Here is a 26178-nt window from a genome sequence, read left to right as displayed (position 1 = left end):
CAACAGAAAGAAATGGGAGTGAGACAAAACATTTTTTTGAGAATGCAATTTATTGAAAACAACTCTTAAACTGAAACATCCTGTTTTACAGCTGTTCAAAACTTTGATCAAACTCAGAGGATTTTAAATAAATTTTACAACCTTTAGCGTTATCGACAGTGAAGAGAGCCAGGTAGGTGAGCGTTTCCCGTGTTGCTGTACGGGTGCCAGTATCCAGACCCGGGGGTGGGGCCTTGTCGAAGATCAGGTGAGTTAAGTTATCCATCTTGTTTAGTGTCTAATTGCCTATTCTGTTTTGTTTCAGTGACATTGATCTGGCAATACAGGCTCATTAACCGTTAAGTTTTTAGGGGCCTTCTCTCAATTAATGTTATTGGCCAGGATGTGGCCTCTTTATTTGCTGTGATTTCCACGGTTGATCTTTCATGTCTGTGTAGTGTGTTTTTTCAGTGTGCTGTGGTGTAATCACTTGTAGTGCTTAGGTTCTTCGAGGAAGGGGAACCCCTGTAAACTGCAGACTGGTTATTGGAGAGAGTAAAATTTTAACAAGGATGTTTTGGAAATTCTAAATAAATAATAATAAATAAATAAATTTCAAGTGCTTCAGCATTTCACTGTTTGAATAATACTTATTTTTGGTATCATATTGCAGACCAGTTTAACAAAGGTGCTGGTATTATACTGGTGGAAGCAGTGGGATACAATTTGAGTTTTCTATGGCTCTTTACCACAGCCTGCCTGAGCACATACTTCAGCACAAAACAAACTGAAGCTGACACCAAAAACAATGAAAAACAAACTAAATCTATAGATTTTAACAATATAAGTAAATATTTGACCTACTTTTTTGAAAAGATTCTTTTTTTTTCTGACATCCTTTCCTGACTGGCAGCTTTTACAATCAGAGTTAGGATCAAGGTGCATTCAAGTGACATCTAATGAGCATCCTGATGCAGCCATGTGACAAGTGAGTGGCTCTGACTACCCATGGCATCATTTCCAAAACAGCAGCATACCTGGGGAGCTAATTTTAGAAACCTAGTTTCTATTACCAAAGGTCAATTTCAACCAGTTCAAGAATACTAAACCTTAAATAATGTGTCCTATCGCACATATAACCTAACCTCTAAAATAATTTCACAAAGAAGAATGTTGGAAAGACCGATCTTCTGAGCATGCTTCAGGCATCCACTGGAAGATTAGTAGTGAGGATGCATGCTGAAGTAGACTGTATCAGAGAAATCTTGTGTGGGGAGTCTGCCGAATTGCTTCTCTCACAGTCATTCCTACTGCTGATATTGTGCTAGAGCAAATGCTGGATCATGAATAAATTCTCACACTGTATTTTGACACACTGCAGTGTATTCTAACCGATAGGCCAGGAAGTCATCCTTTCAGAGATCCACTTACATATACCGCTACCTGCAAGTAGTATTCAATATTGGTGATTCAAACAAGATGTGGTATAATTTCCTAGAATGAGAGAAACCTTTGAACATGCAACCATTTTCCTTCCAGCCTGAAGCAGTTAGGTCAAATACACTCATCTGCATATCTTCAGGACTATGACCTGAGACTAGGCTGCAGACATGTTGAGAAACTTGTACACATTCACACAGCAGCAGCAGTAGCCAAGGAAATGAAGCAACCCTGACTGGAGGAAGGAGCACAGTCAAGGTCTATGGGAAACTTTGGACTGATTTACTTCTAATGCATCCCGGCAAGAAAGACTGCCCTTGTTAAAGCAGCAGGAATTAGACACACAATGTCATATTTGCTGCCCTGCTAGTCTGTTCCTACAGACTGGTTGCCCTCCACAGTCATCTCCCTACCATCGGCCAAGGGAGAGAAAGCCCCATCCACCTCAGGAGCAGTGTTGGGCAAGATACTTAAAAAGTACTTCTAAAAAGTAACTGAGTTAGTAACTGAGTTAACTAACCCATCTACACCAGGCATTTTGTAGAGTATATAGAAGCGTGGGGCAGTGGTTTGACTTGAAACAATTTTTTTTTACTATTTTCCTTGAAAAGCATTTCCAGTTTAATCTCGAAATTTTGACTTGATTCTAAACCTGAACAATAATAATTACAAATTTAATGTATTATTTAATGTGGACCCAGGGCTGGAGTGGTAATCCGGCATACCGGGAATTTGCTCTGTGTGCTGATTCGTTCATTTTCATTATCGACAGTGTATTGTCCGATAAGATCTCTTTATGCAAACACAACCTCCTCTTCTCTGTGCGCTGGTGCACCTTGTAGAACAGAGTTTAGTGTGGAAACAAGTGGCGAAAAGGTGGAGCTGAAAAGCTGACACCTAAAAAGAAAATAAACTAAAAATAGCTGTGACAAATGTGTCAAATGGACCCACAATGTAGGGCTGCTTCTTCTTCACCGTCCACAGCAGCATCAGCAACAAGAGAGAAGAAGAGGGTGAAAATAAAGGGGTGGGGAGACGTAATCAGAAAGTGACATATTCAAGAATCTCTAAGAATCTAAAAGCCGAAGTTTCTTTTAGTCATTCAGAGGTACGGCCCTGAAACACACACACACGGGGCGAATAGAGAGAGAGGGAGGAGCATCGCTGCGTACATTCAGCGCAGACCAAAGCTACTCTCAGTCCATCGCTGTATATCCAAGCCAGATGTTCAACCGGACCGCACGTGTGCCTTCACCTTACCCAGATTCAAGTTTTGCTTCGTTCATCAACGTGCCAGATGTCTGTCGCCTATATCCAGAGTTCCCCGTGGACAGAGCGACGATGGACCCAGTATTCCCGCCTCTGCAGCACGGGTAACACGTGGTTCACTCACTGTTGTGTGTGTTACATCTGCTGCTCTGATTTCACTGACTTATTCTATTGTTGTACACTTCGCGATGTGATCGTTCAGTGTCACAGTCTGACATCACAGTGATACTCACGGTTTTTGATACGGGCGACACGGGCGGTTGCCCGGGGCGGCATCGTGGGGGGCGGCATCACGGGCATCGGCAAAAAATAATAATAAAAATAAATAAATAAATAAAATTGCTCGTACTCATGCTGCCCCGACGCCATGCCAGCGCAGTTTGGAAATGGCATAGGCGTGCTGCTTGCGGCACAGGGAGGAGAGGGCGGGGCGGCGGGAGATTCTCTCGCTGGCTGGAGAAGCGTCTAATAACCATCTCACAAAATAAAAACAAACCAACAAACACAAAAACAGCAGACATCATGATACAGACTTATAATTTGCACCGATGTTTTTTCGAAATTCTATACGCGAAAAGTGAGCACGAGAGCCCTCGGTGCGCCTGCTTGCTGCTGAAGTCAAAGTAAACTTTATTGTCATCTCCGCTACATACAGTCCAGACGAGAGAGACAAGAGGACGAGGCTCCAGTTACAACAGGGCAAGTAAACAAACAATAAATATAAGAAGAGTAAGAAAATAAATACACACTTTAGGACTCGGGGTAAAGGGATCAATAACAATTCAAAATGTATATTTTATACTTTGGTGATTTAATGTCTCACACACAACCTGTCGAAATGGGAGGATCCCCGGCTGCTTCCAATTAGAGCACATTTCATTCATAATGATGTAAATCCAAGCCCATTATGTGTTCATGATTTGAATCCTGGGTTGTGTGAAATCCCAGAAATAAACCAAAGTGAATTTGTGAACTAAGGTGTAGGTCTGTTAGGTTATGTTGTGATGATTCTCAGGATGGGGGATGGGTGTTCATACTGGAGTGCAAAGTTAAAACCAAGATGGACAAGGAAAGTTCAAAGCCATCAGGTCCTCAGTTTAGAAAAAAGAGAAAAGAAGAGGAGGAGAAATGAGCAAAAGATACAGGTAAGCAGATGTGTCATTGGATAATGGCAGGTCATCCTGAAACAATCAGAATCAGAATACTTTATTAATCCCTAAGGAAATTGGAGTGTTCGCCCAGGGCGCCAGACAGGCTAGGACCGCCACTGGTGATACTGAAACACAAAACCGCTGATCACAAACTTTATGTTAAGAAGAAACTGTGTGAAATCAGAAGTGTTCATTTTGATCTCGTTTTTTTTGTTTCGCAGTGTGACGCCCCCAAGCGTGCCACCAAAACAGGAGAAGTGTTACGACTTTTGTGACCAAACACTTAAATTTGTTGATGGAGAAGATGATTTGGACTGTAAGTATCATGTGGGCACTTTTCAAAGTGATGCCCAACAAATTCAAATCCAAAATATAAATAATGATAAAAATAAAAGAAAACAGTTTTACCCATATTCACACTAACTAATGTTAAATAAAACTCATCAGCATTTATTCACGTGTAACACTGATCGTTTGCTTGTGTGTGATTGTTCTCAGTTTTGTGTGAAGACTTCAAATCTCGCAGAGCTCAGATGTCCTGTGGTCACGCTGTGACCCCGACCTCTCTCACCAACTGGTGTCGCAGGTTGTTGGACCAGGTAGGCCACTAAAGGTTGGCTTTGCTAAAATAAACAAGCAAACAAGTAAATAAATAACAGCGTCATGCAGGATTGTGTTGATTTGTAACAGGACAATGTTATGAGCTCGAATAAATAAACAATAATGAAAACAGGGTCCAATATGTCATCATTTTTTGTTGTCGTGAATTGGATTGTAATGTTTGCTTTCATGTAGATGAGAAAGAAGCTACGCTGACTGAAATCAACACAGAGCAGCTCACTGCTCTGTAAATTCACGAACTTCTCTAAGCAGAAACCTGCTGTGCTCTCAGGGATATAAAACAGTCAGAAATGTTCAGCTTCTGTCTTCTCTATTGTAACTTGTAGCGTTTAAATCACTTAGGTTGAATTGCCTCTGCAATTCAGCCTGTAATACATCACATTTCTTTTCCAACTTTGTGACTGTGCATGTTGGCTGACTGATCTGCCCTCTGTGAGGCCTCAGTGTAGCTTTGAATTACACCTGTACTGTTACAGCTGTGATCATTTCAGTATTTCTATAGAGTAAAGAACATAAATAGCTTTCAGACAAAATATAGCATCATAACTCTGTTTAATCAAATATTTACATTATTTGTACATCTAGCAATACAGTTATGATGTATGATGAAATATTTCAGTGTTTGTAGTTTTAACGCTTTCATGCGTAGTGGTCACTTCAGTGGACAGCAATTCAGAGGCTGTTTTCTTGGATTTATGTTGATGGTATACTTGCACATAAACCACTACATTGGACTGATGTGTCACTCCATACCCAATTCATAAGTAAAAATGTATGTTGTCCACCTAAGTGGACATGTAAAGAAAACAATTTGAAAAAGAACAGGTTTTAAAAAAATGAAGTTCAAAAATCTTTTTTTCATGACTAAAAGTGAATAAAATACTTTAGAAACAAATCCAGATTGAGGTTGTCATAATTCATGATTGAAAGGGTTAATAACGTGCTGAAAAAAATCTTTAAATTGTTTAGTGTTTTGTTTCCAACATGCGAGTCTATTAATTCTCACCTCTCCATATTTAATAAAGGGTGAAAGCAGGTTTGTGTGTGGTGGGTCTGGTTGTAGTGCTGAGTGGACTTTTGCAGAGGTTTGTAAAATGGCTCTTCTGGACCCTCAAGAAATGGAGTACTTTCAAAAAACCATGGAATTCAATGCTGCCAGGCAGACACTTACTACTAAGTTGGTAAGTGTTTCATCAACATGTTATTATATACTGTGAATTTAGACTTGATAGACATTTTGCTATTTATAAAATGTTGCCCCACCTCTGTCTCCATGTAGTGTCCTGGATGTGGATTCGCTGTGACGAGAGAGAATGGGTCAGATTTGAATGTCCTCTGTAAAGTGTGCACAGCAGTAGCAGGACGGCCGTTTGAATTCTGCTGGCAGTGTTTGAGGGAGTGGAAGGGTGCACGGCCTCGAAAGGACCGCTGTGGAAATGGTGGCTGCTGCAACCCATCACTAGAAACACTAAAGAAATGCCCAGATATCACATTGTGTCAGTATGAGTATGAGTATGAGGATGAGTATGAGGATGAGGATGGCGATGAGGATGACGATGAGGATGGCGATGAGGATGAGGATGGCGATGAGGATGAGGATGGCGATGAGGATGACGATGAGGATGAGGATGGCGATGAGGATGAGGATGAGGATGGCGATGACGATGAGGATGACGATGAGGATGACAATGGCGATGACGATGAGGATGACGATGAGGATGGCGATGAGGATGACGATGAGGATGGCGATGACGATGAGGATGGCGATGAGGATGAGGATGGCGATGAGGATGACGATGACGATGAGGATGACGATGGCGATGACGATGAGGATGACGATGAGGATGGCGATGACGATGAGTGTGATTCTGGAGTCCTTGTTTGTCCCTCTGTCCGTGCCTGTCCCACCTGTGGTTTGCTGTTGGAGCACAGCAAGAAGTATTGCCCATCAGTTGTTTGCCCTCGATGTAATGGGACGTTTTGTTTTGTGTGTCTGAAGCACTCTGGCAAATGTCAGATGACCCGGTGCATTCCTGCCCCCAGACAGACCTCTATACCTGTGTGGCAAAAGAAATAATGGGAAAGAAACACTGCTGTTAAGTTTCACTTTATTTTTACTGAGTGTGTCTTTTCTAAATACATTCACTATGTTGTGTTTTAAATTCTCTGCTTTGAAAAACATCAGGCTATAAACAAAAATTATTGTGTTATATTAGTGAGAAATTTACTACCAAATATGATCTTTTCAGATGTGTTATGCTGAACTGTAATGATAAATCTGAAAAATGTCATTCATTTATAAATTCAGAATAAGGTTAAACATTCTGTGTGCACATGCTGTCCTCTGGTTGCTTACAGATTTAATTAACCTGTGACGTCTCATTTCCACACATTTTGTTTGTAGTCCTAGCTACATGATAATAAGTTGTTTAGAGAATATGTTTTTTTCAAAGTAGTTATGTTTAATCAACGTCAATGTGTAAATGTAAATAAAAATGTATCTGTGGGGAAGGAAAGCCAGCAAAACACTGTTCAATGAAATCCTGTGGATTTTTATTTATTCCTTAGATCCTGTAAGTGAACACTGTCATGTAAAATGTGATATTTCATTATACATTATTTAAAAATGGTAGAAATGGACAGCTAAATTAATACAGTAACTGAGTTAAAATACAGATATTTTCATTATTGTTAGGTTACTCATACAGTCTCAGTAGGAGAAGGCTTCACCACTTTGTGGTGTTGGGTTGGGGAGTGCAGGTAAACCTGTTTTCATTCTTTGTTTTTCATTTCTAGTGAAACATTTTATAACGGACAATATAAAAATATTTAACTCTTAATCTGATTAAAGTTTAGCTGTTTAGAGGTTAACTTTAACTTCTAGTTGTTGGTGTGATTCCAGGATATCAGTATATTTTTCACTCTGTTTAAATCATTTAAAATCATAGTTAACTTATTTACATGTAAATCACAGCATGAATTGCGCTGAGGCAAATATTTTAGTAATTTCTGTTTCCCCAAATCCAACTTACGATATATGATATATAATACTTGTCTCAGAAAAGCCAGTCTGAGACTGTGAGATGAGGCTAAGCTCTTTCCCACTGCATTCAGCACCTGGTCATGGTGCCACAGATAGCAGCCATCGTGGAGAGGCTGTGGGCAGCTGCTGAGAAGATGATCCAAGGAACCTCTTCTAGAGGGGAAGAAAGGGGTCTCACTCTTTCTCAAGATGATAATGGTTTACCAGTTTAGCCAAAACATCTGTTTTTCCATGCTCCCACAGTCCTACTGCTCTGCTCATTCCCCGTTTGTCCACACCTCCTTCAATCTCTTCCTGATGTAGGTGGTGTTACTTTTTGCCCCAGGCCTCTAGACCTATCACCAGGTTGCTCACCTGGGCCTTTTGTCTCAGATGACCATGATGAAGGCCTATGATTCAATGATAATCAGTTAACCATTGTAAACTTAGGTGCTTGTATTCCAAGCATGAATGTTCTGCTCTCCCCCTTAGTGCTGGTTAAGTGATACATTATGAAGAACATTGCCTGCATTGGTTTGGTTGCAGAAAATGTATTACAGAAAATACACACTAAGATTTAAATATGGAACTGAAGTCGACGTGTAAACGAAAAAGTTTAACTAAAGATGAAACATGTAAACGATGCTCATCATAATGCTTCTGAGTGTAGAAGCAAATCTGGTTTTCAACATGATTTCAAACACCGTCATTCAGCTGAACACTGGAAACTACCTATTAACTAGAACTGTCTGTATATGTGTTTGATATGTAACCAGAACAATGTTTGGTTTGGTTTTTGCTTCTTTACATCCTGGTTGATGTGCCAAATGGTGGCCCTGAGTGGATTCATAAGTTCTGTTGTACAAACATTCATATTAAGTAATTTCAACATCCAGTTTGATGCACATTCAGAACATTGCAGTGGCAAAAGGAACACAATAATCCCCCAAACTCTCTAAATAAAATAATAAATCCAGGTCATAATCCAAGAAACACAGCGTCACTAGTCGGATCAGCTTTGACTACCTGGTGTACGTTCATAAAAGAGTGATAAAAAAATAAATAAAGCTGGACTCTCAGCAGCACTAACCCTTTTATTACATATAGCAAAACCATATAAGTGCTGATCTGCAGTCGTATGACTTCTGGTAACTGCTGGAGAGAAAGTGAAAGTGACAAAAGAAAAATAAACGAAACAATCTTGGGGACGTTCCCTGGTGTGTGCAGAGGTCAGCGTCTGTGTTTACTGCTCAAACCTGAGAAGGATAACAGGTGGGATCCAAATGAACAGAGTTCAGATATTTCCAGGAAAACTGAACCTTTAAATTTGTCTAAAGATGATGTGGTTTCACTATGAAAGCAATTAAAGTTTGATCTCTACGGCTTAGTATGTTGTTGTTTACAGGTTAAGATCTTCTAAATTTACATATTTTCTCGATGTTTGTGCAGGTAATGAACACCTTTACTGTGATGTGAGTCACTGATTACATAGTTTGAGCAGTTAAAGAAGTTGCAGTATTTTTAAGATCCTTCCACACATTTTCACTTAAGGTCAGGGAGTGTGAGGTCTCAAAAGCTTCAGCTTCTTTTTTTGAAGTCACAATTTTCAAAACAAGCTTTTACATAGCTCATTACATAGCATGAGAATCAGCACCTCCAAGTCTGAGGCAATGGTTCGCAGCTGGAAATGTGTGGAGCTCCCATCAGCACCACTAGTCAGGGACGAGCTGCTGGATGTATATATATATATATATATATATATATATATATATATATATATATATATATATAAAATATTTATATTTATATATGCTGAAGCTCACAAATAATATTCAAATAATATTCTTGTTACATTTCTCCAAATTAAAACCTGGCAATATTTGGATGGTCCTCAGAGTCACGTCAGCTGCCCCTCTATCTCCAGATGGCAGCGGACCCTGGGATGGCGGTGGCAAAGAAACTCATCCTACTGACTTGGAAGTCAACTACCCAACCAGGTTTGGAGTACTGGCTCAACAAGATGCCGTCTGTTCTACAACTGGAAAAGCTCAGACTAAATAAACTTGGCACTCGAAACTAATTTGGGACGATGTGGGAGCCTTTTTTGGCCCAGTGTAACATCGATCTGCATTTATAAGAACATTTTATGTCAACACATTTTATGACAACTTTTTCTGTAAAGTTATTTGCCAATTCATTTGTTTACCTGAGGGTTCCTACATTAACTATGACTACTATTGGGAAGGATATCCTTTGTTTCTGTACCTTCTCTTCTTTTTTGAGTCTCTAATGTCTCAACATGGTTGTCTGTTTTTTGTGTGGAATATTTTTTTAATTAGTTCTTTATTTATATTCTGTACTAAAACTGCTAAATAAAATATTTTAAAAAATAGATGCACCAAAACTTTGTTAAATGATCCGACATGTTAACTGCAGGGCTGCAGCTTCTGCACCATCTACGGCAGCACCAGCAACAAGAGAGAGGAAGAGACGGAGGAGTGTGAAACTAAGGGGTGGAGAGATGTATTTAGGAAGTGACAGATTCAAGGATCTGTAGCTTTGAGTCATGATATGTTGCACTGCGGTGCAAGAACGAACCTAACAACAACCAACCTGAATTTTTACGGATTTTTTATTTATTTTTTTGCTATTATTTTTAAGAGAGCGACCATGGGTCAGACGCTCGACACCTTATACGCCAAACGTTACCCAGTGTCAGGTGTTGCTCCGGTGTTCGTCACCGCGACAGATGTGTCTCGGCTGTATCCAGACAGAGCGACGATGGCCCCGGCCCACAGGTAACACTCTGCGTGGTTTACTGACTGATGTGTGGTCTGATTTCACTGCTAACGATTCATATGTTTGGACTTCTATTGTTGCAAATTGCGCGATGTGATCATTCAGTGTCACAGTCTGACATCGCAGTGATACTGAAACACGAAGCCGCGGATCAAAAAGTTTATATTAAGAAGAAACACGAAACGTGTGCAAGTATCCGAAATTTGCGCAACACTGCCGCGAACACACTATTTTATCTTCAGGTGGATTTTCTTTTTCGAAGTGAAACCGTTAAGTGTTCATTCTGATCTGTTTGTTGTTGTTTGGCAGTGTGGCGCCACCAAGCGTGCCAACAACACAGGAGAGGTGTTACAACCCTCATGACAAAACACTTAAATTTGTCGATGGAGAGGATGATTTGGACTGTAAGTATCATGTGGGCACTTTTCAAAGTGGCATCGAACAGATTCAACTCTTATATTAAAATAATGATAGTAATAAAATAAAAATAATTTTACCTGCATTCACATGAACCAAGGTCAAACAAAACGCATCGGCATTTATTCCTGTGACATTGATTTTTTTTTTTTGCTTGTGTGTGATTGTTCTCAGTTTTGTATGAAGGCTTCAAATCTCTCAGAGCTCAGATGTCCTGTGGTCACGCTGTGACCCCGACCTCTCTCACCAACTGGTGTCGCAGGTTGTTGGACCAGGTAGGCCACTGAAGGTTGGCTTTGTTAAAATAAACAAGCAGACATATATAAATAAATAACAAGGGTTGGCAGGGTTGCATTGATTTTTAACAGGACATTGTTACATCTACGTGAATAAATAAAGAAATTTGAAAACAGTGGTAATTATATCATCGTTATTTTTTGTAATGAACTGGATTGTGACTTTTACTGTCATGTAAAGAGAAAGAGAGAAAGAAGCTACGCTGACCTAAATCAACACACAGAGCAAATTGTAATTAACTGTAAATTAATTAGATTATCTCAGCATCTCAGAATCCTACTGCGTGATCATGGAAATAAATAAAAAGGACAGAATTTTTCAGCTCCTGTCTTCTCTGTTTTAAGTTGTTGAATTTAAATCCTTTAAAGTTAAATTGCCTCTGCAATTAAACCTTTAATAGATCACACATTTCTTTTTCAACATGGTTGATTGTGCATGCTGGCTGACTGATCTGCCCTCTGCGAGGCTTCCGTGAAGCTTTGAATTACAGCTTTTCTGTTACAGCTGTGATAATCATGTGTGTGTTCCATCAAATAATTACCACATATAGCAATACAGTTCTGATGTTTTATGAAATATTTCACTATTTATGATTTTTAATCTAACTTACAGGGGAAAACAAACAACTCATCAAATTGTTTGGTGTTTTGTTTCCAACATGTGAGTCTAATCATTCTCTCACCTCTCCTTATTTAATAAAGGGTGAAAGCAGGTTTGTGTGTGGTGGGTCTGGTTGTGGTGCTGAGTGGACTTTTGCAGAGGTTTGTAAAATGGCTCTGCTGGACCCTCAAGAAAGGGAGTACTTTCAAAAAACAATGGAATTCAACGTTGCCAGGCAAACAATTGCTACTAAGTTGGTAAGAGTTTCATTTTAATATTATGTTTACTGTAAATGTAGAATTGTAATTAGACATTTCATCAGGTATTAAATGTCTCACATCTGTCTCGATGTAGTGTCCTGGATGTGGATCTTCTGTGACGAGAGAGAATGGATCAGATTTGAATGTCCTCTGTAAAGTGTGCACAGCAGTAAAAGGACGGCCGTTTGAATTCTGCTGGCAGTGTTTGAAGGAATGGAAGGGTGCACGGCTTCGAAAAGACCGCTGTGAAAACAATGGCTGCTGCAACCCGTCACTAGACACATTAGAAAAATGCCCAGATATGACATTAAATTCATATCATGGTGTCTGTGTGTGTCCCTCGGTCCGTGCCTGTCCCACTTGTGGGTTACTGTTGGAGCACAGCAAGATACTTTGTAAATCGGTTGTTTGCCCTCGATGCAATTTGAGGTTTTGCTTTGTGTGTCTGAAGAAGCCTGTTGAATGTACAAAAACCGGGTGCATTCTTGCCCCCAGACAGACCTCTATACCTGTTTGGCACAAGAAATAATGGGAAAGAAACTTAAACACTGTGTGTAAGCACATGCTGTCCTCTGGTTAGTTACACATATAACCCGTGTCATCTCCTTAACACACATTTTTGTTTGTATTCCTAAGTACGTGAGGACTGCTCTTGTTTCCTCTAAACTGTTCCGAGCAAACTTCTCTTTTAATAAAACCTTGCTATTTTTAATAAAAGTTAATATAGAAATGTAAATAAAAACGCATCTCTGGGAAGAAAACACTGCAAAAACATTTTAAATCCTGTGTATTTTTCTTTCTTTCTGCCATTTTATTCCTTAGGTCCTGTAAGTGTAACACTGTCATGTAAAATGTGATCCTTTATGGTACATTCTTTTTTTAGTGGTACAAATGAAATGAAAATACAGTAACTGAGTTAAAATGCTGATATTTTCATTATTGTTAGGTTACTCATACAGTGTCAGCAGGAGAAGGCGTCATCACTTTGTGCTGTTTGAGTAGGAGAATGGAGGAAAACCTGTTTTTATTCTGTTTTTTATTTGTACCCCAAAAATCTGATAATAGACAACATATACGTTTTTAACTCTTAATCTGAGTAAAGTTTAGCTGTTTGAAGGTTAACTTAAATTTCTAGTTTCAGTGTAATTCCAGGGGATCAGTATATGTTTTACTCTACTGAAATGATTTAAAAACATTTCACAGAAGATCTTCTATTTCCTCAAATCCAAGTTCTGATATGTGATATTCCAAACTGCATCCAGAGCAAAGGAACAGAAAGGTGTCTTGCCCTTTTCCCAGACATAAAGCTTTATCAGGCAAGGCAAAACGTCCATGCTTTCACAGCCACACTGCTCTACTCATTTAGTGTTTGTCCATGTCTGCTTCAACCTCTCCCTAAAATCGGTTGTGTTCCTCTTTGCACCAGGTTTTGCTAATCTTGATCTTTGGAAAATAGCCACTTAAATTTCTGGTTTCAGTGTGATTCAAGGGTATTTTTTACTCTGTTTAAATTATTTTGAAACATTGTTAACTTCTTCACATGTAAATCACAGCATTAATTGCACCGAGGTAAACATTTTAAAGAAGAACTTCTATTTCTCCAAATCCAGCTTATGATATATGCACACCTCAGAAAAGCAGGCCTGAGACTGTGAGATAAGGGTGAGCTCTCAGCCACTGCCTTCAGCAACTGATCGTGGTGCACAGGTAGTGTGCGGGCAGCTGCTGAGATGGTGCCTGCATTGCTATGGTTTCCGGCAGAACAAAAGTTGTAGAAAATACACATTAAGTTTTAAACATGGAACCCAAGATGATGTGTAAACCAAAACGTTCAACTAAAAGTAAAACAAGTAAACAATGCTCATCATAATGCCTCATAGCTGAGTATAGAAGTAAATCTTGTTGTACAACATAATTCAATTAAGATGAACACTGGAAACCACCCAACAACTAAAAACTGCCCACATCAGTGTTTGTTATGTAACCAGAACAATGTTTCATTTGGTTTATTTGTTTCTTTACATCCTGGTTGTTGTGCCAAATGGTTGCTGTGAGTGGATTCAAAAGTCCTGTTGTACAAACATTCAGATTAAATAATTTTAACATCCAGTTTGATGCACATTCAGAACATTGCAGTGGCACAATATCACAATAATCCCCCAAACGCTTCAAATAAAATAATAAATCCAGGTCATAACACTAAAAACACAGCACCACTAGTCAGATCAACTTTGACTACACCATGCAAGTTTACAAAAGATAAATGGATAAACCCCATTAATCATTACATAAATAAATAAACCTGGACTCTCAGCAGCACTAACACTTTTATTTATAAGTGCTGATCTGCAGTCGTATGACTTCTTGTAACTGCTGGAGAGAAACTGAAAGTAGCAAAAACAAAATAAACAAAACGATCTTGGGGACGTTCCCTGGTGTGTGCAGATGTCAGCATCTGTGTTTACTGCTCAAAACTGAGAAGGATAACAGCTGGGATCCAAATGAACAGAGTGTGGATAATTCTGGGAAAACTGAACCTTTAAATTTGTCTACAGATAATGTTGTTTCACTATGAAATCAATAAAAGTTTGATTTCTACAGTTTGTTGGTTGCAGGGCAAGATCTTCTAAATTCATTTTTTCCTTCTCAGTGTTTGTGCAGGTAATGAACGGCCAAACGTGGCTTTACTGCGATGTGAGTCATGAACCGATTACACAGTTTGATCAGTTAAAGAATTTGCAGTATTTTTAAGATCCTTCCACTCATTTTCACTTCACTTCATGGACTGTGAGGTCTCAAAAGCTTCAATTTTCAAAACAAGCTTTTTCATATCTCAGTTATTTTTAGGTATTTGAGCTGAGCATGAAGAAGCTGGACTGAGAATCAGCACCTCCGAGTGTGAGACCACAGTTCTCAGCTGGAAATGGGTGGAGTGCACATCAGCACCACTGGTCTGGATTGAGCTGCTGCCCTGAGTGGAAGATTTCAAGTATCTCAAGGACTTGTTCATTAATGATGGGGGAGTGGAACGAGAGATTGACAGGCACTTTGGTGCTTTTCTGGTTTCTTTATTTATTTTGCAATAATAAACATAGGAAACCATTTTGTAGGCCTGGAATGAAGGCTATCAAATAAGCATGGCAGGGGGTTGTAGAGTGCCAGAAGTTTTAAGCAGTTTTGCTATCATTTTCTCATTTTCTCTTCACACATTTAGAACAAGTAAAATGACTTATTGTTACATGGTATCGTCATTACTGATAGGGTCATCTAGGGCACAACACCATCCCTGGAACAATCAGAGACAATTCTGCTACAATGGCAAAAGCAAGACGCACCAGAGCTCTGTGTGTGATCTCGTGCAGGAGAGAGAGAGCGAGACGAGCGCTGCTCCTGCCGCTTGAACCCCAGTCCCTCTCATTTAGCTCCCCCGGGGCACTGCTCTTTACTGTGGTACATGAATATGCATAGGTTCATTAACATATGACATCTTACACAAGCATACATGTGAACAAAGAGTACCTGCCTCTGTGTATTTGTAAGTACGCGTGTGCGTGTGTCAAAATATGACTCTGCGAATGACTCCCCAAAGCTAGGGTTCCGGTGCTAGGAACACAGCGGACCACCTAAACAAAAGGCTCATATACTTAAACAGATACAGAGTAGGTGTCCTCCCATAGTATAAATCAGAAAGAGAAGGTACGACCTCTCTCATGACCTAAGAATGTGTGTCCATGCCAGAATGCAGTGCTTGCAGACTACTAAGGATCAGACCTTCTATCAACATACAATTGATTATATACCTCTAAGCATATATGAGTATGTGTTTCTAAGCACAAATGACAATCCAACAATATAAACCTAAATTACATGCCCAGCACATCTTACAATTCGAGTTATGTGCAACCAATGTTGCATCTTCTTTTGCTGACTATTAAAGACTAGTATGTGTGTAAATATAAAACACAGCATTTATCGCCAAATTTGATGCATACATGTGAACAAGTTAGCAACACCTCATTTGATGTAAACCTTTGGCCTATTTTCTTCCTGCCTGCTTATTGATTGGAGCTCATATAGATAAATGATCTTATAAAATGTGATCCTTCATAATACTTTATCAAAAAATGCGGTCCAAATGTGCCAATGTTGATAGAAGTATTTACAGGAAGAGAAAATCTAGTACAAATTTTTCTCAAAATTCAAGTTGAAAACTGGAAGCCTTTATATTTAATTTTCTCTATGACTGTCTGACTCCTCTGAGACAGTCTTCTCTGTTATCAACGTTAAAAAATGCAAACCAGGAGAAAGCGAGATTTCTATTTCTTTTTTTCTATATTTACATTTTAGTCGTTTAACATATTCTGAGGATTACCTTAATTGCTTGGTTGCTAATAGAACAAAACATGCTGCAGAAAATAAACACATCGATTTAAAAACTTAATCCAGAATCATTTGTGCATCAACAAGTTTAATTATAACTGAAACACATAAACAATGATCATCATGATGCCTTTCAGCTCAGCTTAGAAAGAATTTATTAAACATGATTTCAAAAGCTGTCACTGACAGAAAAAGTGGAAACTACCAAACATTCAGGCATCAGTGATCAGAACATTAACATTTGCTGATATGCTTTATTTATCTACATCAGAAAAGGATAATGTGTAAAATGGGAACCTGAAAATACACTTGTTATTTCAGCATTTGTTTTGTGGATCTTGCTCTAAGTACCATTAGATTTATTTTGATTTCTTTCAAAAAACGTAATAATCTAAGGTCACACACACACACACACACACACACACACACACACACACACACACACACACACACACACACACACACCCCTCTGACTGTGAGCACAGAAGGTCCACCAACTTGTTGTTATAAAAATAGAAATTTACATGAAAAATGTACACAATAATTCATCATTAATTATTCCAATTAATATTTAATTAGTGTCAAGCATAGATATGACACAAACCGTAAAATGTAAAGAAAGTGCAAAGGAGAATGAAAACCACAGATGTCACACCAATGAGAATCATGCATTTTGTTACTTATGTGTATTTATAGTTCAGTGTTTCCTGTAACTTTGATGCATTCAGATGAATTTATTGTTGACTCCTTCAGCCTCCATCAACTTTCCTCGTCATCTGCACAGCTGAGCCGTCTTTGATTCCACAATCGGCCAGTGATGCAGAGTTGTCATCCAGTGGCTTGCCATTAAAGTGCAGTTTGATATTTTCCAAAGTGTAATCTAGAAAAACTTAACACAGATAGGGAGGGTTTTACTTTGCAGTTGCAGCTTTAGACTAAACATAACTGCACATATGTTATAAATAATCATATTATCTTCCCTGCATTAGAGTTTGATTGAAAATAAAGGTGACTGGTAGCAGTTAGCAGCTAAGCAATTTTAGTCTAAGTGACCATACGTATAACATAAAATAAAAAATAAAAAAAATAAAAAGGTACATACAAAACCAAGTTTTTGAATGTAGAATCACTTAGTAGTGATAAATACATTTTTTAATGTATTTGTTTTCAGTTTTTAAGTAACCTACCAAGGATGAAGAGCTTTTTCAGCACTTCCCCTTTAAAACAGCCCACAATCATTGCTTCCAGCTGTATCTTGTGCAGCCAAATCGAATGCCTCTGACCATCAGGACAGATAATGATGATTTCAATCATTCCTAGGAGATGAAGCCTTAATCCTTCCAGGTTCTCCATCTTAAGGTTATGAGAGGTGACAGTTAGTACCTTTGTTAAACAGCGCTTAACACATTTCTTAGATTACATATCATAACAACAGAACAAAAACACAATTTTCTTTTTTTAGAAACATGTCACCGGTTTTCTAAGTGCAACAATTTTTGAAATGCAATGAGCAACTTCAGAGTCAGTTCATGTTTTTATACCCAAATATAAAGTTACGATAAAAATGTAAGATAAAAATTTACACAAAATTAATCATTTTTCCACGTAGTATTAAATTAGTGTTGAGAGTGAAAGGAGACGTGACATGTGAAGAAAGCTCAAATTAATGATAGACTCCTTCACCCGCCATGAACCTTCCTCACCGTCTGCACAGCTGAACTGGGCTTGATTCCACATTTGGACAGTCGTGCAGAGGCGTGGTCATGTGACTTTCCTTGATCATTCTTTGTGTATCCTAAACACACATAAGACGGGTCAGAGCGGATTTTACTTTGCAGCCTTTAGACTAAATATAGCTACAATGACATTATAAAAAACTATATTATCTTCCACGCTTTAGAGTGAACAGTAGCAGAAGTTATTGTTGAAAGTAAAGGTGGACGGCAGCAGTTAGCAGTTGTATTGATATTATACAGGTCCAAGTAACTGTATGTGTAAATTTCATGCGCTAGAGAAAAACGCAAATGCAAAACATGTTTTAAAACATTGAATGTAAGCTCACTGAGTACCGATAATTTCATATTTTTTAAGTTAATTAATTAATTAATTAATATTTTTACCTTCGTTTGCGCAGATTTTCAGCACCCTCTTGACGTCGCTCAGGGTCACGTCTGGCAGCTGGTTCATGTGCCGTTTCACCCCCCTCATCGGACTCACAGGCAATACAGCGGCGGCACACATCACTTTGTTAGGAAGTCAGGATGCGATCCTTTCAGGTTATCAGTCTGAAGGCAACAAGTTGTGCAAGGTGTGTTACCAATTTGTTTAACTTCGCCTGAGGGGCGGGGTTGTCCATTCGTTGTTTCGTTTCAACCGGGAAATAACATTGTAAACATATAAACATGGTATTGATCTGGTCTGATGTTCATTAGTCATTTTGTATAACCATATAAAAAATTAAAACATTTTAACATCCAGTTTGATGCATATTCAGAACACCACAATGACAAAAACAACACATGAAGCCCATGCACAAACTCAGATTATCCAACCAGTCTCTGATCTGTAGATCGGGTACTTTCCTCAACTTTGGCTACATGATGCAAGGTCCCAAAAGTAGTGCAATCAAACCCAAACAGATTTATTTATAAAATAAATAAATACACCTCAAATATTACAGTTAGTAGCACTAACACGGATTATGTGAAATAAAAGTGTATAAAATAAAAAAGAATTCTAATCTGTAGTCACGTGACTTCTCATAACCGCTGGGTTGAAATCGAAAGGAAAAAATATCAACACAAAAAATCTTAGGGGCATTCCCTGGTGTGTGCAGAGGGTAGGTTTAGTGTTTAATGTTTCTTCAAACAGTTGAAAGGATAACTGGTGAAATCAGTTTTCCCAGGAAAACTGAGAGGACAGGGGAAGGAGGGGGGAAAGGGAAGGACTGGGAATTCACCATCTTGATTTTTCAAGAGTTAAATAAAGTGTGTCATCTATTTACTGTCTTTAAATTCACTTTCATATAATCGTTCACAAAGGTTCTACCACATCACACCTTTTAATGCTGGCTGGAGGATTTAATAATCTTTATGAAAGTGTCAAAAAGTTTTATATCCCAGACTTTAGGTAATTGTTTTTACTTTTTGCCTTGCATTTACCAGTTTGGTAAGGACTTTTTCTTCGCTCTTCTCAGAGGTGCGAGTCTGAAACACACATAGGCGCGCACGCGCGAATAGAGAGAGGAGGGGAGGAGCATCGCTGCCTACATTCAGCGCAGACAAAAGCAACTCTCAGTCCATCGCAGGATATTCTTCCGTAACCAGAGACAGAACGCAGTAACAGTAAAAGCCAAGCCAGATGTTCAACCGGACCACAGGTGTGCCTTCACCTTACCCAGATTTAGGTGTTGCTCCGTTCATCAGCGTGCCACATGTCTATCGCCTGTATCCAGAGTTTCCCGCGTACAGAGCGACGATGGCCCCATACCCGGTTCCGCAGCACAGGTAACACTGCGTGCACCTGTTGCTCTGATTCCACGGGCTTTTTTTGTTATTGTTGTAAACTGCGCGATGTGATCGTTCAGTGTCACAGCGGAGCCAGAGACTCAAAGCATGGGGGAGGGGGGCGGTAGAAACTACTGATAAACATGCTGTGAAGTTGAAGATTTATTAGGCTGTGTTTTGAGTTTTGTTCGAAATAGAATAACTTCATATAAGAAAAAGAATATCTCACATGCATGACATATGTGTACTTATATATCTACTTTTTCTACCTTTTCACCATATATCTACTTTTTAAATTAGGCAGCAAGGCAGAACAAAATCAGGGCTATATCAAGGCACGAGGACTAAACCCCAATTCAACCAGACCCAGAACTGATCTGGAATTAAAACAGGACTACAACAGTTCAAAATCAGGACTACTTAGGACTTAACCAAGAAAGAACTAGAATAAAAACTAGATAATAGTCGCACTGAAAATCATTATAGACCTGTACTACAGTTATTTTTTTAATTCTACCAAAGTCCACTATTTGGATTCAGAAAAGTTTATTTAACTATTTAGCGTTGTTGGGCTTATCATCAACTTATCATAAACCAGATTTTTACATACTCTCCAGATAAAAACACAAACACTATTTTAATTGTAAAAAATCAAATCCGTTTTGGTTGTTATCTCTTGTTATCTCTTGATTTTCCCATGTCAAAGAAACGGGCTCTGTGTTTTGCCTTATATGCGTCCACAGGTGTGCCACCATTTTACTCACATGGACTTTACTCCTAAATCAGAAGTTTCTTAAGCTCAGAATGGAATCGTCTGCAGTTTTATTAAAAATAAACTCAGTGTATATGTACTCCTAAATTTGATGACAGTGATACAAAAATAGACATCTCTCTCTCTTTATTCTGTTTACTCTAAATTGATGTTTAACAGTAAAAACACTTCCCTAAAGTGTATGTAAATATCTGGTTTCAATTGTGAATATACTGCTGTGTATTGAAATTTCTCTTGTTTTGCATAGAAATGTATTGAACAACATACAGCATAATATATAAAATAACAATTACCTGAGTAAGGTAAGGCTGCCCCGGGGCCTCCTCCCGGTGGGACATGCCCGGAAGACCTCACCCAGGAGGCATCCAGGGGGCATCCTTGTCAGATGGCCGAACCACCTCAGCTGGCTCCTTTCGATGTGGAGGAGCAGCGGCTCTACTCTGAGCCCCTCCCGGATGGCTGAACTTCTCACTCTATCTCTAAGGGAGAGGCCAGCCACCCTTCGGAGGAAGCTCATTTCCGCCGCTTGTATCCGGACGTAGATCGACTGGTAAATTGAGAGCTTCGCTTTTACACTCAGCTCCCTCTTCACAATGATGGACCGGTGCAGCGTCCGCATCACTGCAGCCACAGCACAAATCCGTCTGTCGATCTCCAGCTCCCTTCTCCCATCACTCGCGAACAAGACCCCGAGATACTTGAATTCCTCCACCTGGGGCAGGAACTCATCCCCTACCCGGAGTCGGCACTCCACCCTTTTCCGGCTGAGAACCATGGCCTCAGATTTGGAGGTGCTGATCCTCATTCCCGCTGCTTCACACTCGGCTGCGAACCATTCCAGTGCAAGCTGGAGGCCTTCACCTGATGAAGCCAATAGAACCACATCATCCGCGAAAAGCAGAGATGAGCTTCTGAGGCCACCGAAGTGAAAGCCCTCCGCCACTTGACTGCGCCTAGAAATCCTGTCCATAAAAATTATGAACAGAACTGGTGACAAAGGGCAGCCCTGGCGGAGCCCATCACCCACCAGTAACGAGTCTGACTTATTGCCGGCAGGGCGAACCAAGCTCTTGCAACGGTTGTATAGGGATCGAATGGCCCGTAGCAATGGGCCAGACACCAAATATTCCCGCAGCACCTTCCACAGGACACCCTGAGGGACACGGTCGAATGCCTTCTCCAAGTCCACAAAACACATGTAGCTTTTGCCCCCTGGTAGGGTCTCCCATGGCAAATTGGTCCTGGGTGATGGACCAGACAAAGAGCGATTTAGAAGACCCTCATGAACAAAACATCAAGGGAACAGTTTACCCTGCCCGGGATAGGGTTACCGGGGCCCCGCCCTGGAGCCAGGCCCGGGGAGGGTGCCCGAGGGCGAGCGTCTGGTGGCCGGGCCTTAGTCCATGGGGCCTGGCCAGGCACAGCCCGAAAAGGGGACATGGGCCCATCCTCCCGCAGGCCCACCACCTGCAGAAGGCGCCATAGGGGTCAGGTGCATTCTGTGCCGGGCGTCGGCCAGGAGCGGAGTGATCCCCGGCTGCCAAGACTGGCAATTGGGAAACACAAAGCCGCTGATCACAAACGTCATGTTAAAAAGAAGTATCTGCCTCTAGGAAAAGTATTCTACTTTGAAGTCCAACTGGAAGTGTTCATTCTGATTTGTTTGTTGTTGTTTCTCAGTGTGACGCCTTCAAGCGCGCCAACAAAACAGGAGAAGTGTTACAACCCTCACGACCCCACACTTACATTTGTAGATGGAGAGGATGATTTGGACTGTAAGTATCATGTGGGCACTTTTCAAAGTGACATCGAACCAATTCAAATCTAAAATATAAATAATGAAAAGAATTTAAAAAAATAGTTTTATGTGTTTTCACACTAACCAGAGTAAAAAAGAATGCATGCGCATTTATTCGTGTGTGACATTGATTTTTTTACTTCTGTGTGATTGTTCTCAGTTTTGTATGAAGGCTTCATATCTCGCAGAGCTCAGATGTCCTGTGGTCACGCTGTGACCCCGACCTCTCTCACCAACTGGTGTCGCAGGTTGTTGGACCAGGTAGGCCACTGAAGGTTGGCTTTGTTAAAATACACAAGCAAACAAATAAAAACAGCATCCGGCAGGGTTGCGTTGATTCTTAACTTGACTATGTTACATCTACGTGAATAAATAAAGAATAATGAAAACAGTGGCCAATACATCATTGTTTTTTATTGGTGTGACTGTAACGCTTACTGCCATGTAGCGGAGACAGAAAGAAGCTACGCTGACTGAAATCAACACACAGAGCGTTGAAGTGCTGTAAATTCATGAACTTCTCTCAGCAGAAACCTGCTGTGCTCGCAAGGAAATAAATAAAACAGTCAGAAATGTTCAGCTTCCGTCTTCTCTATTGTAACTTGTAGCATTTAAATGATTTAAGTTAAATTGCCTCTGCACTGAAACCTGTAATACATCAGTGAGGCTTCAGTGTAGCTTTGAATTCCACCTGTTCTGTTACAGCTGCGATAATTTCAGTGTTTCTCTAACGTAAAGAGCATAAATGACTTTCAGACAACATATAGAAACAAAACTCTGTGTTTCATCAAATATTTGTACATATAGATGGACATTTCTGATGTATGATGAAATATTTCTTAATAATGTAACTTCTTGAAAAAACTCATCAACTTGTTTGATGTTTTGTTTCCAACATGTGAGTCTAATCATTCTCTCACCTCTCCATATTTTAATAAAGGGTAGAAGCAGGTTTGTGTGTGGTGGTTCTGGTTGTAGTGCTGAGTGGACTTTTGCTGAGGTTTGTAAAATGGCTCTTCTGACCCCTGAAGAAATGGAGTACTTTCAAAAAACCATGGAATTCAACGCTGCCAGGCAGACACTTACTACTAAGTTGGTAAGTGTTTCATCAACATGTTATTATATACTGTGAATTTAGACTTAATAGACATTTTGCTATTTATAAAATGTTGCCCCACCTCTGTCTCCATGTAGTGTCCTGGATGTGGATTCGCTGTGACGAGAGAGAATGGGTCAGATTTGAATGTCCTCTGTAAAGTGTGCACAGCAGTAAAAGGACGGCTGTTTGAATTCTGCTGGCAGTGTTTGAGGGAGTGGAAGGGTGCACGGCCTCGGAAGGACCGCTGTGGAAATCGTGGCTGCTGCAACCCATCACTAGAAACACTAAAGAAATGCCCAGATATCACATTTCATGGGTATGACGATGAGTTTGAGTCCGAGTATGAGGATGACGATGAGTTTGATTCTGGAGTCCTTGTTTGTCCCTCTGTCCGTGCCTGTCCTACCTGTGGTTTGCTGTTGGAGCACAGCACGATGGCTTGCCCATCAGTTGATTGCCCTCGATGTAATGTGACATTTTGTTTTGTGTGTCTGAAAAACTCTGGCGAATGTTTGACCAGTTGCATTGCTGCCCCCAGACAGACCTCTATACCTGTGTGGAAGAAGAAATAATGGGAAAGAAACAAGGCTGATAAGTTTTTCTTTCATTTATTGAGAGTGCCTTTTCTAAATGAATTCACTATGCCGTGTTTTAAATTCTCTGCTTTGAATAACATCACATAATAAATAAAAATTGTTGTGTTTTATTACTGAGAAATTTACTACCAGATGTGATCTTTACAGTTGTGTCATGTCTGAAGTCTAATGATAAATCTGAAAAATGTTGTTCATTTATAAACTTAGAATAAGATTAAACATTCTGTGTGCACATTTTGTCCTCTGGTTAGTTACATATGTAACACAGGTTGTTGTCTCCTAATCACACATTTTGATTGTATTCCTAGCTACACATTGATAAACTGTTTAGAGAAAACGTTTCTTTTAGTAAAATTTAGTCATGTTTAATCAGTATCAATGTAAATAAAAACGTATCTCTTGGGAAGAAAAGCCAGCAAAACCAACTTCAATAAAATCCTGTGGATTTTTATTTATTCCTTAGGTCCTACAAGTGAACACTGTCATGTAAAATGTGATCCTTCATTATAGATTATATAAAAATGGTCCAAATGAAATATTGACTTAACAGTTAAATTAATACAGTAACTGAGTTAAAATGCAGATATTGTCATTATTGTTAGGTTGCTTATACAGTATCAGCAGGAGAACGCTTCATCACTTTGTTCTGCTGAGTTGGGAAATGCAGGAAAATCAGTTTTCTTTATTCTTCATTTGTACAAAAAAAAAATGATAAAGACAATATAAATATATTTAACTCTTAATCTGATTAAAGTTTAGCAGTTTGAAAGTTAATTATTTTTTTAGTTTCAGTGTGATTCCAGAGGATCAGTATTTTACTCTGTTTAAGTTATTTAAAAGCATTGTTAACTTATTCACATGGATTGTGCTGAGGTAAACATTTTGTAGAAGAACTTCTATTTCCCCCAGTCCAAGTTATGATATGTGATATTCCAAGGAGCAGCTTCCAGAGCAAAGGGGCAGAAAGGTGTCTCTTTCTCAAGACGATTGAAGTTTACCAGGTTAGCCAAAACATCTGTTCTCCTTGGTCCTAAAGTCCCACTGCTCTGCTCATTTCCTGCTTGGCCACACCTGCTTTGACCTCTTCCTGACGTAGGTGGTGTTTTTCTTTGTAGAGTTGGATGTCTCAAGACCAAGACCGGTCTTGGTCTTGAGACATCCAACTCTACAAAGAAAAACACCACCTACGTCAGGAAGAGGTCAAAGCAGGTGTGGCCAAGCAGGAAATGAGCAGAGCAGTGGGACTTTAGGACCAAGGAGAACAGATGTTTTGGCTAACCTGGTAAACTTCAATCGTCTTGAGAAAGAGACACCTTTCTGCCCCTTTGCTCTGGAAGCTGCTCCTTGGTCTTGGTCTTGTCTTGGTCTCGATACCCTCTGGTCTTGGTATTGTCTTTGTCTTGGTTTAGGCGGTCTTGAATACAAGTCTACCTCTTTGCCCCATCACTGGGTTGCTCACCTGGGCCTTTAGTCTCAGATGTCCACTGGAAACTACCTATTAACTAGAACTGTTTGTATCAGTGTTTGTTATGTAACCAGAACAATGTTTGGTTTGGTTTTTTGCTTCTTTACATTCTGGTTTTTGTGCCAAATGAAGGCTAGGAGTGGATTCATAAGTCCTGTTGTACAAACATTCATATTAAGTAATTTCAACACCCAGTTTGATGCACATTCAGAACACTGCAGTGGCAGAATTAACACAATAATCCTCCAAACTCTCCAAATAAAGTAATAACTCCAGGTCATAGTGGTAGAAACACAGCGCCACTGGTCATATCAACTTTGACTGTATGGTGCATACAGGGGGATGTTCCCTGGTGTGTGCAGAGGTCAGTTTCTGTGTTTACTGCTCAAACCTGAGAACGATCACAGCTGGGATCCAAATGAACAGAGTGCGGATAATTCTGGGAAAACTGAAATTTTTAATTTGTCCCAAGATGATGTGGTTTCACTATGAAAGCAATAGAAGTTTGACTTCTACAGTTTAGCATGTTGTTGCTTGCAGGGCAACATCTAAATTCATTTTTCCTCTTTTTTTGTGCACGTAATGAACAGCTTTACTGTGTTGTGAGCGATGCACCAATCACAGAGTTTGATCAGTTAAAGAAGTAACAATATTTTAAAGATCCTTTCACACATTTTCACTTTACATCAGGGACTGTAAGGCCACAA

General features: G+C 39.6%; 4 protein-coding genes across 4 annotated transcripts; 3 read left to right on the top strand and 1 right to left on the bottom strand.

Annotated features, from left to right (window-relative positions):
* Window positions 1–2605: 2605 nt before the first annotated feature.
* On the top strand, window positions 2606–6850 carry LOC146674944 (uncharacterized). The gene is made up of 5 exons (XM_085402437.1): window positions 2606–2792; window positions 4061–4155; window positions 4338–4438; window positions 5486–5641; window positions 5740–6850. The coding sequence occupies exons 1-5, from the start codon at window positions 2644–2646 to the stop codon at window positions 6535–6537; spliced, it is 1299 nt and encodes a 432-aa protein (XP_085258563.1). The 5' UTR covers window positions 2606–2643; the 3' UTR covers window positions 6538–6850.
* Window positions 6851–10053: 3203 nt separating this feature from the next.
* On the top strand, window positions 10054–12555 carry LOC146674943 (uncharacterized). The gene is made up of 5 exons (XM_085402436.1): window positions 10054–10280; window positions 10591–10685; window positions 10873–10973; window positions 11697–11852; window positions 11950–12555. The coding sequence occupies exons 1-5, from the start codon at window positions 10054–10056 to the stop codon at window positions 12382–12384; spliced, it is 1014 nt and encodes a 337-aa protein (XP_085258562.1). The 3' UTR covers window positions 12385–12555.
* Window positions 12556–16664: 4109 nt separating this feature from the next.
* On the bottom strand, window positions 16665–18806 carry LOC146674942 (uncharacterized). The gene is made up of 4 exons (XM_085402435.1): window positions 18356–18806; window positions 17939–18030; window positions 17423–17588; window positions 16665–17124 (listed from the first exon to the last, which is right to left on the bottom strand). Exons 1-4 carry the CDS (start codon window positions 18474–18476, stop codon window positions 16985–16987), a joined length of 519 nt encoding a protein of 172 aa, XP_085258561.1. The 5' UTR covers window positions 18477–18806; the 3' UTR covers window positions 16665–16984.
* A 693-nt stretch (window positions 18807–19499) lies between these two features.
* Window positions 19500–24457, top strand: LOC146674941 (uncharacterized). The gene is made up of 5 exons (XM_085402434.1): window positions 19500–19741; window positions 22194–22288; window positions 22472–22572; window positions 23252–23407; window positions 23506–24457. The coding sequence occupies exons 1-5, from the start codon at window positions 19596–19598 to the stop codon at window positions 23980–23982; spliced, it is 975 nt and encodes a 324-aa protein (XP_085258560.1). The 5' UTR covers window positions 19500–19595; the 3' UTR covers window positions 23983–24457.
* Window positions 24458–26178: the final 1721 nt, after the last annotated feature.

This window comes from Rhamphochromis longiceps, linkage group LG3 (assembly GCF_057381845.1).
Source record: "Rhamphochromis longiceps isolate RC_006_pf linkage group LG3, R_longiceps_female_GT1.1, whole genome shotgun sequence".
In the NCBI taxonomy this organism is placed as follows: domain Eukaryota; kingdom Metazoa; phylum Chordata; class Actinopteri; order Cichliformes; family Cichlidae; genus Rhamphochromis; species Rhamphochromis longiceps.
Note: the sequence above shows the minus strand (reverse complement) of the source record. Positions and strands in the feature narration are given on the sequence as shown.

Excerpts from the sequence above, each read along its gene's own strand:
- LOC146674942 (XM_085402435.1), bottom strand. The coding sequence starts at position 18,476 with ATGTGTGCCGCCGCTGTATTGCCTGTGAGTCCGATGAGGGGGGTGAAA. Across the intron at positions 18,031-18,355 it reads GAAAATCTGCGCAAACGAAG|GATACACAAAGAATGATCAA; the intron begins GTAAAAATATTA and ends ATGTGTGTTTAG. Across the intron at positions 17,125-17,422 it reads GAAAAAGCTCTTCATCCTTG|TTTTTCTAGATTACACTTTG; the intron begins GTAGGTTACTTA and ends ATCTGTGTTAAG.
- LOC146674944 (XM_085402437.1), top strand. The coding sequence starts at position 2,644 with ATGTTCAACCGGACCGCACGTGTGCCTTCACCTTACCCAGATTCAAGT. Across the intron at positions 4,156-4,337 it reads TGGAGAAGATGATTTGGACT|TTTTGTGTGAAGACTTCAAA; the intron begins GTAAGTATCATG and ends GATTGTTCTCAG. Across the intron at positions 5,642-5,739 it reads AGACACTTACTACTAAGTTG|TGTCCTGGATGTGGATTCGC; the intron begins GTAAGTGTTTCA and ends GTCTCCATGTAG.
- LOC146674941 (XM_085402434.1), top strand. The coding sequence starts at position 19,596 with ATGTTCAACCGGACCACAGGTGTGCCTTCACCTTACCCAGATTTAGGT. Across the intron at positions 22,573-23,251 it reads GTCGCAGGTTGTTGGACCAG|GGTAGAAGCAGGTTTGTGTG; the intron begins GTAGGCCACTGA and ends ATTTTAATAAAG. Across the intron at positions 23,408-23,505 it reads AGACACTTACTACTAAGTTG|TGTCCTGGATGTGGATTCGC; the intron begins GTAAGTGTTTCA and ends GTCTCCATGTAG.
- LOC146674943 (XM_085402436.1), top strand. The coding sequence starts at position 10,054 with ATGTTGCACTGCGGTGCAAGAACGAACCTAACAACAACCAACCTGAAT. Across the intron at positions 10,686-10,872 it reads TGGAGAGGATGATTTGGACT|TTTTGTATGAAGGCTTCAAA; the intron begins GTAAGTATCATG and ends GATTGTTCTCAG. Across the intron at positions 11,853-11,949 it reads AAACAATTGCTACTAAGTTG|TGTCCTGGATGTGGATCTTC; the intron begins GTAAGAGTTTCA and ends GTCTCGATGTAG.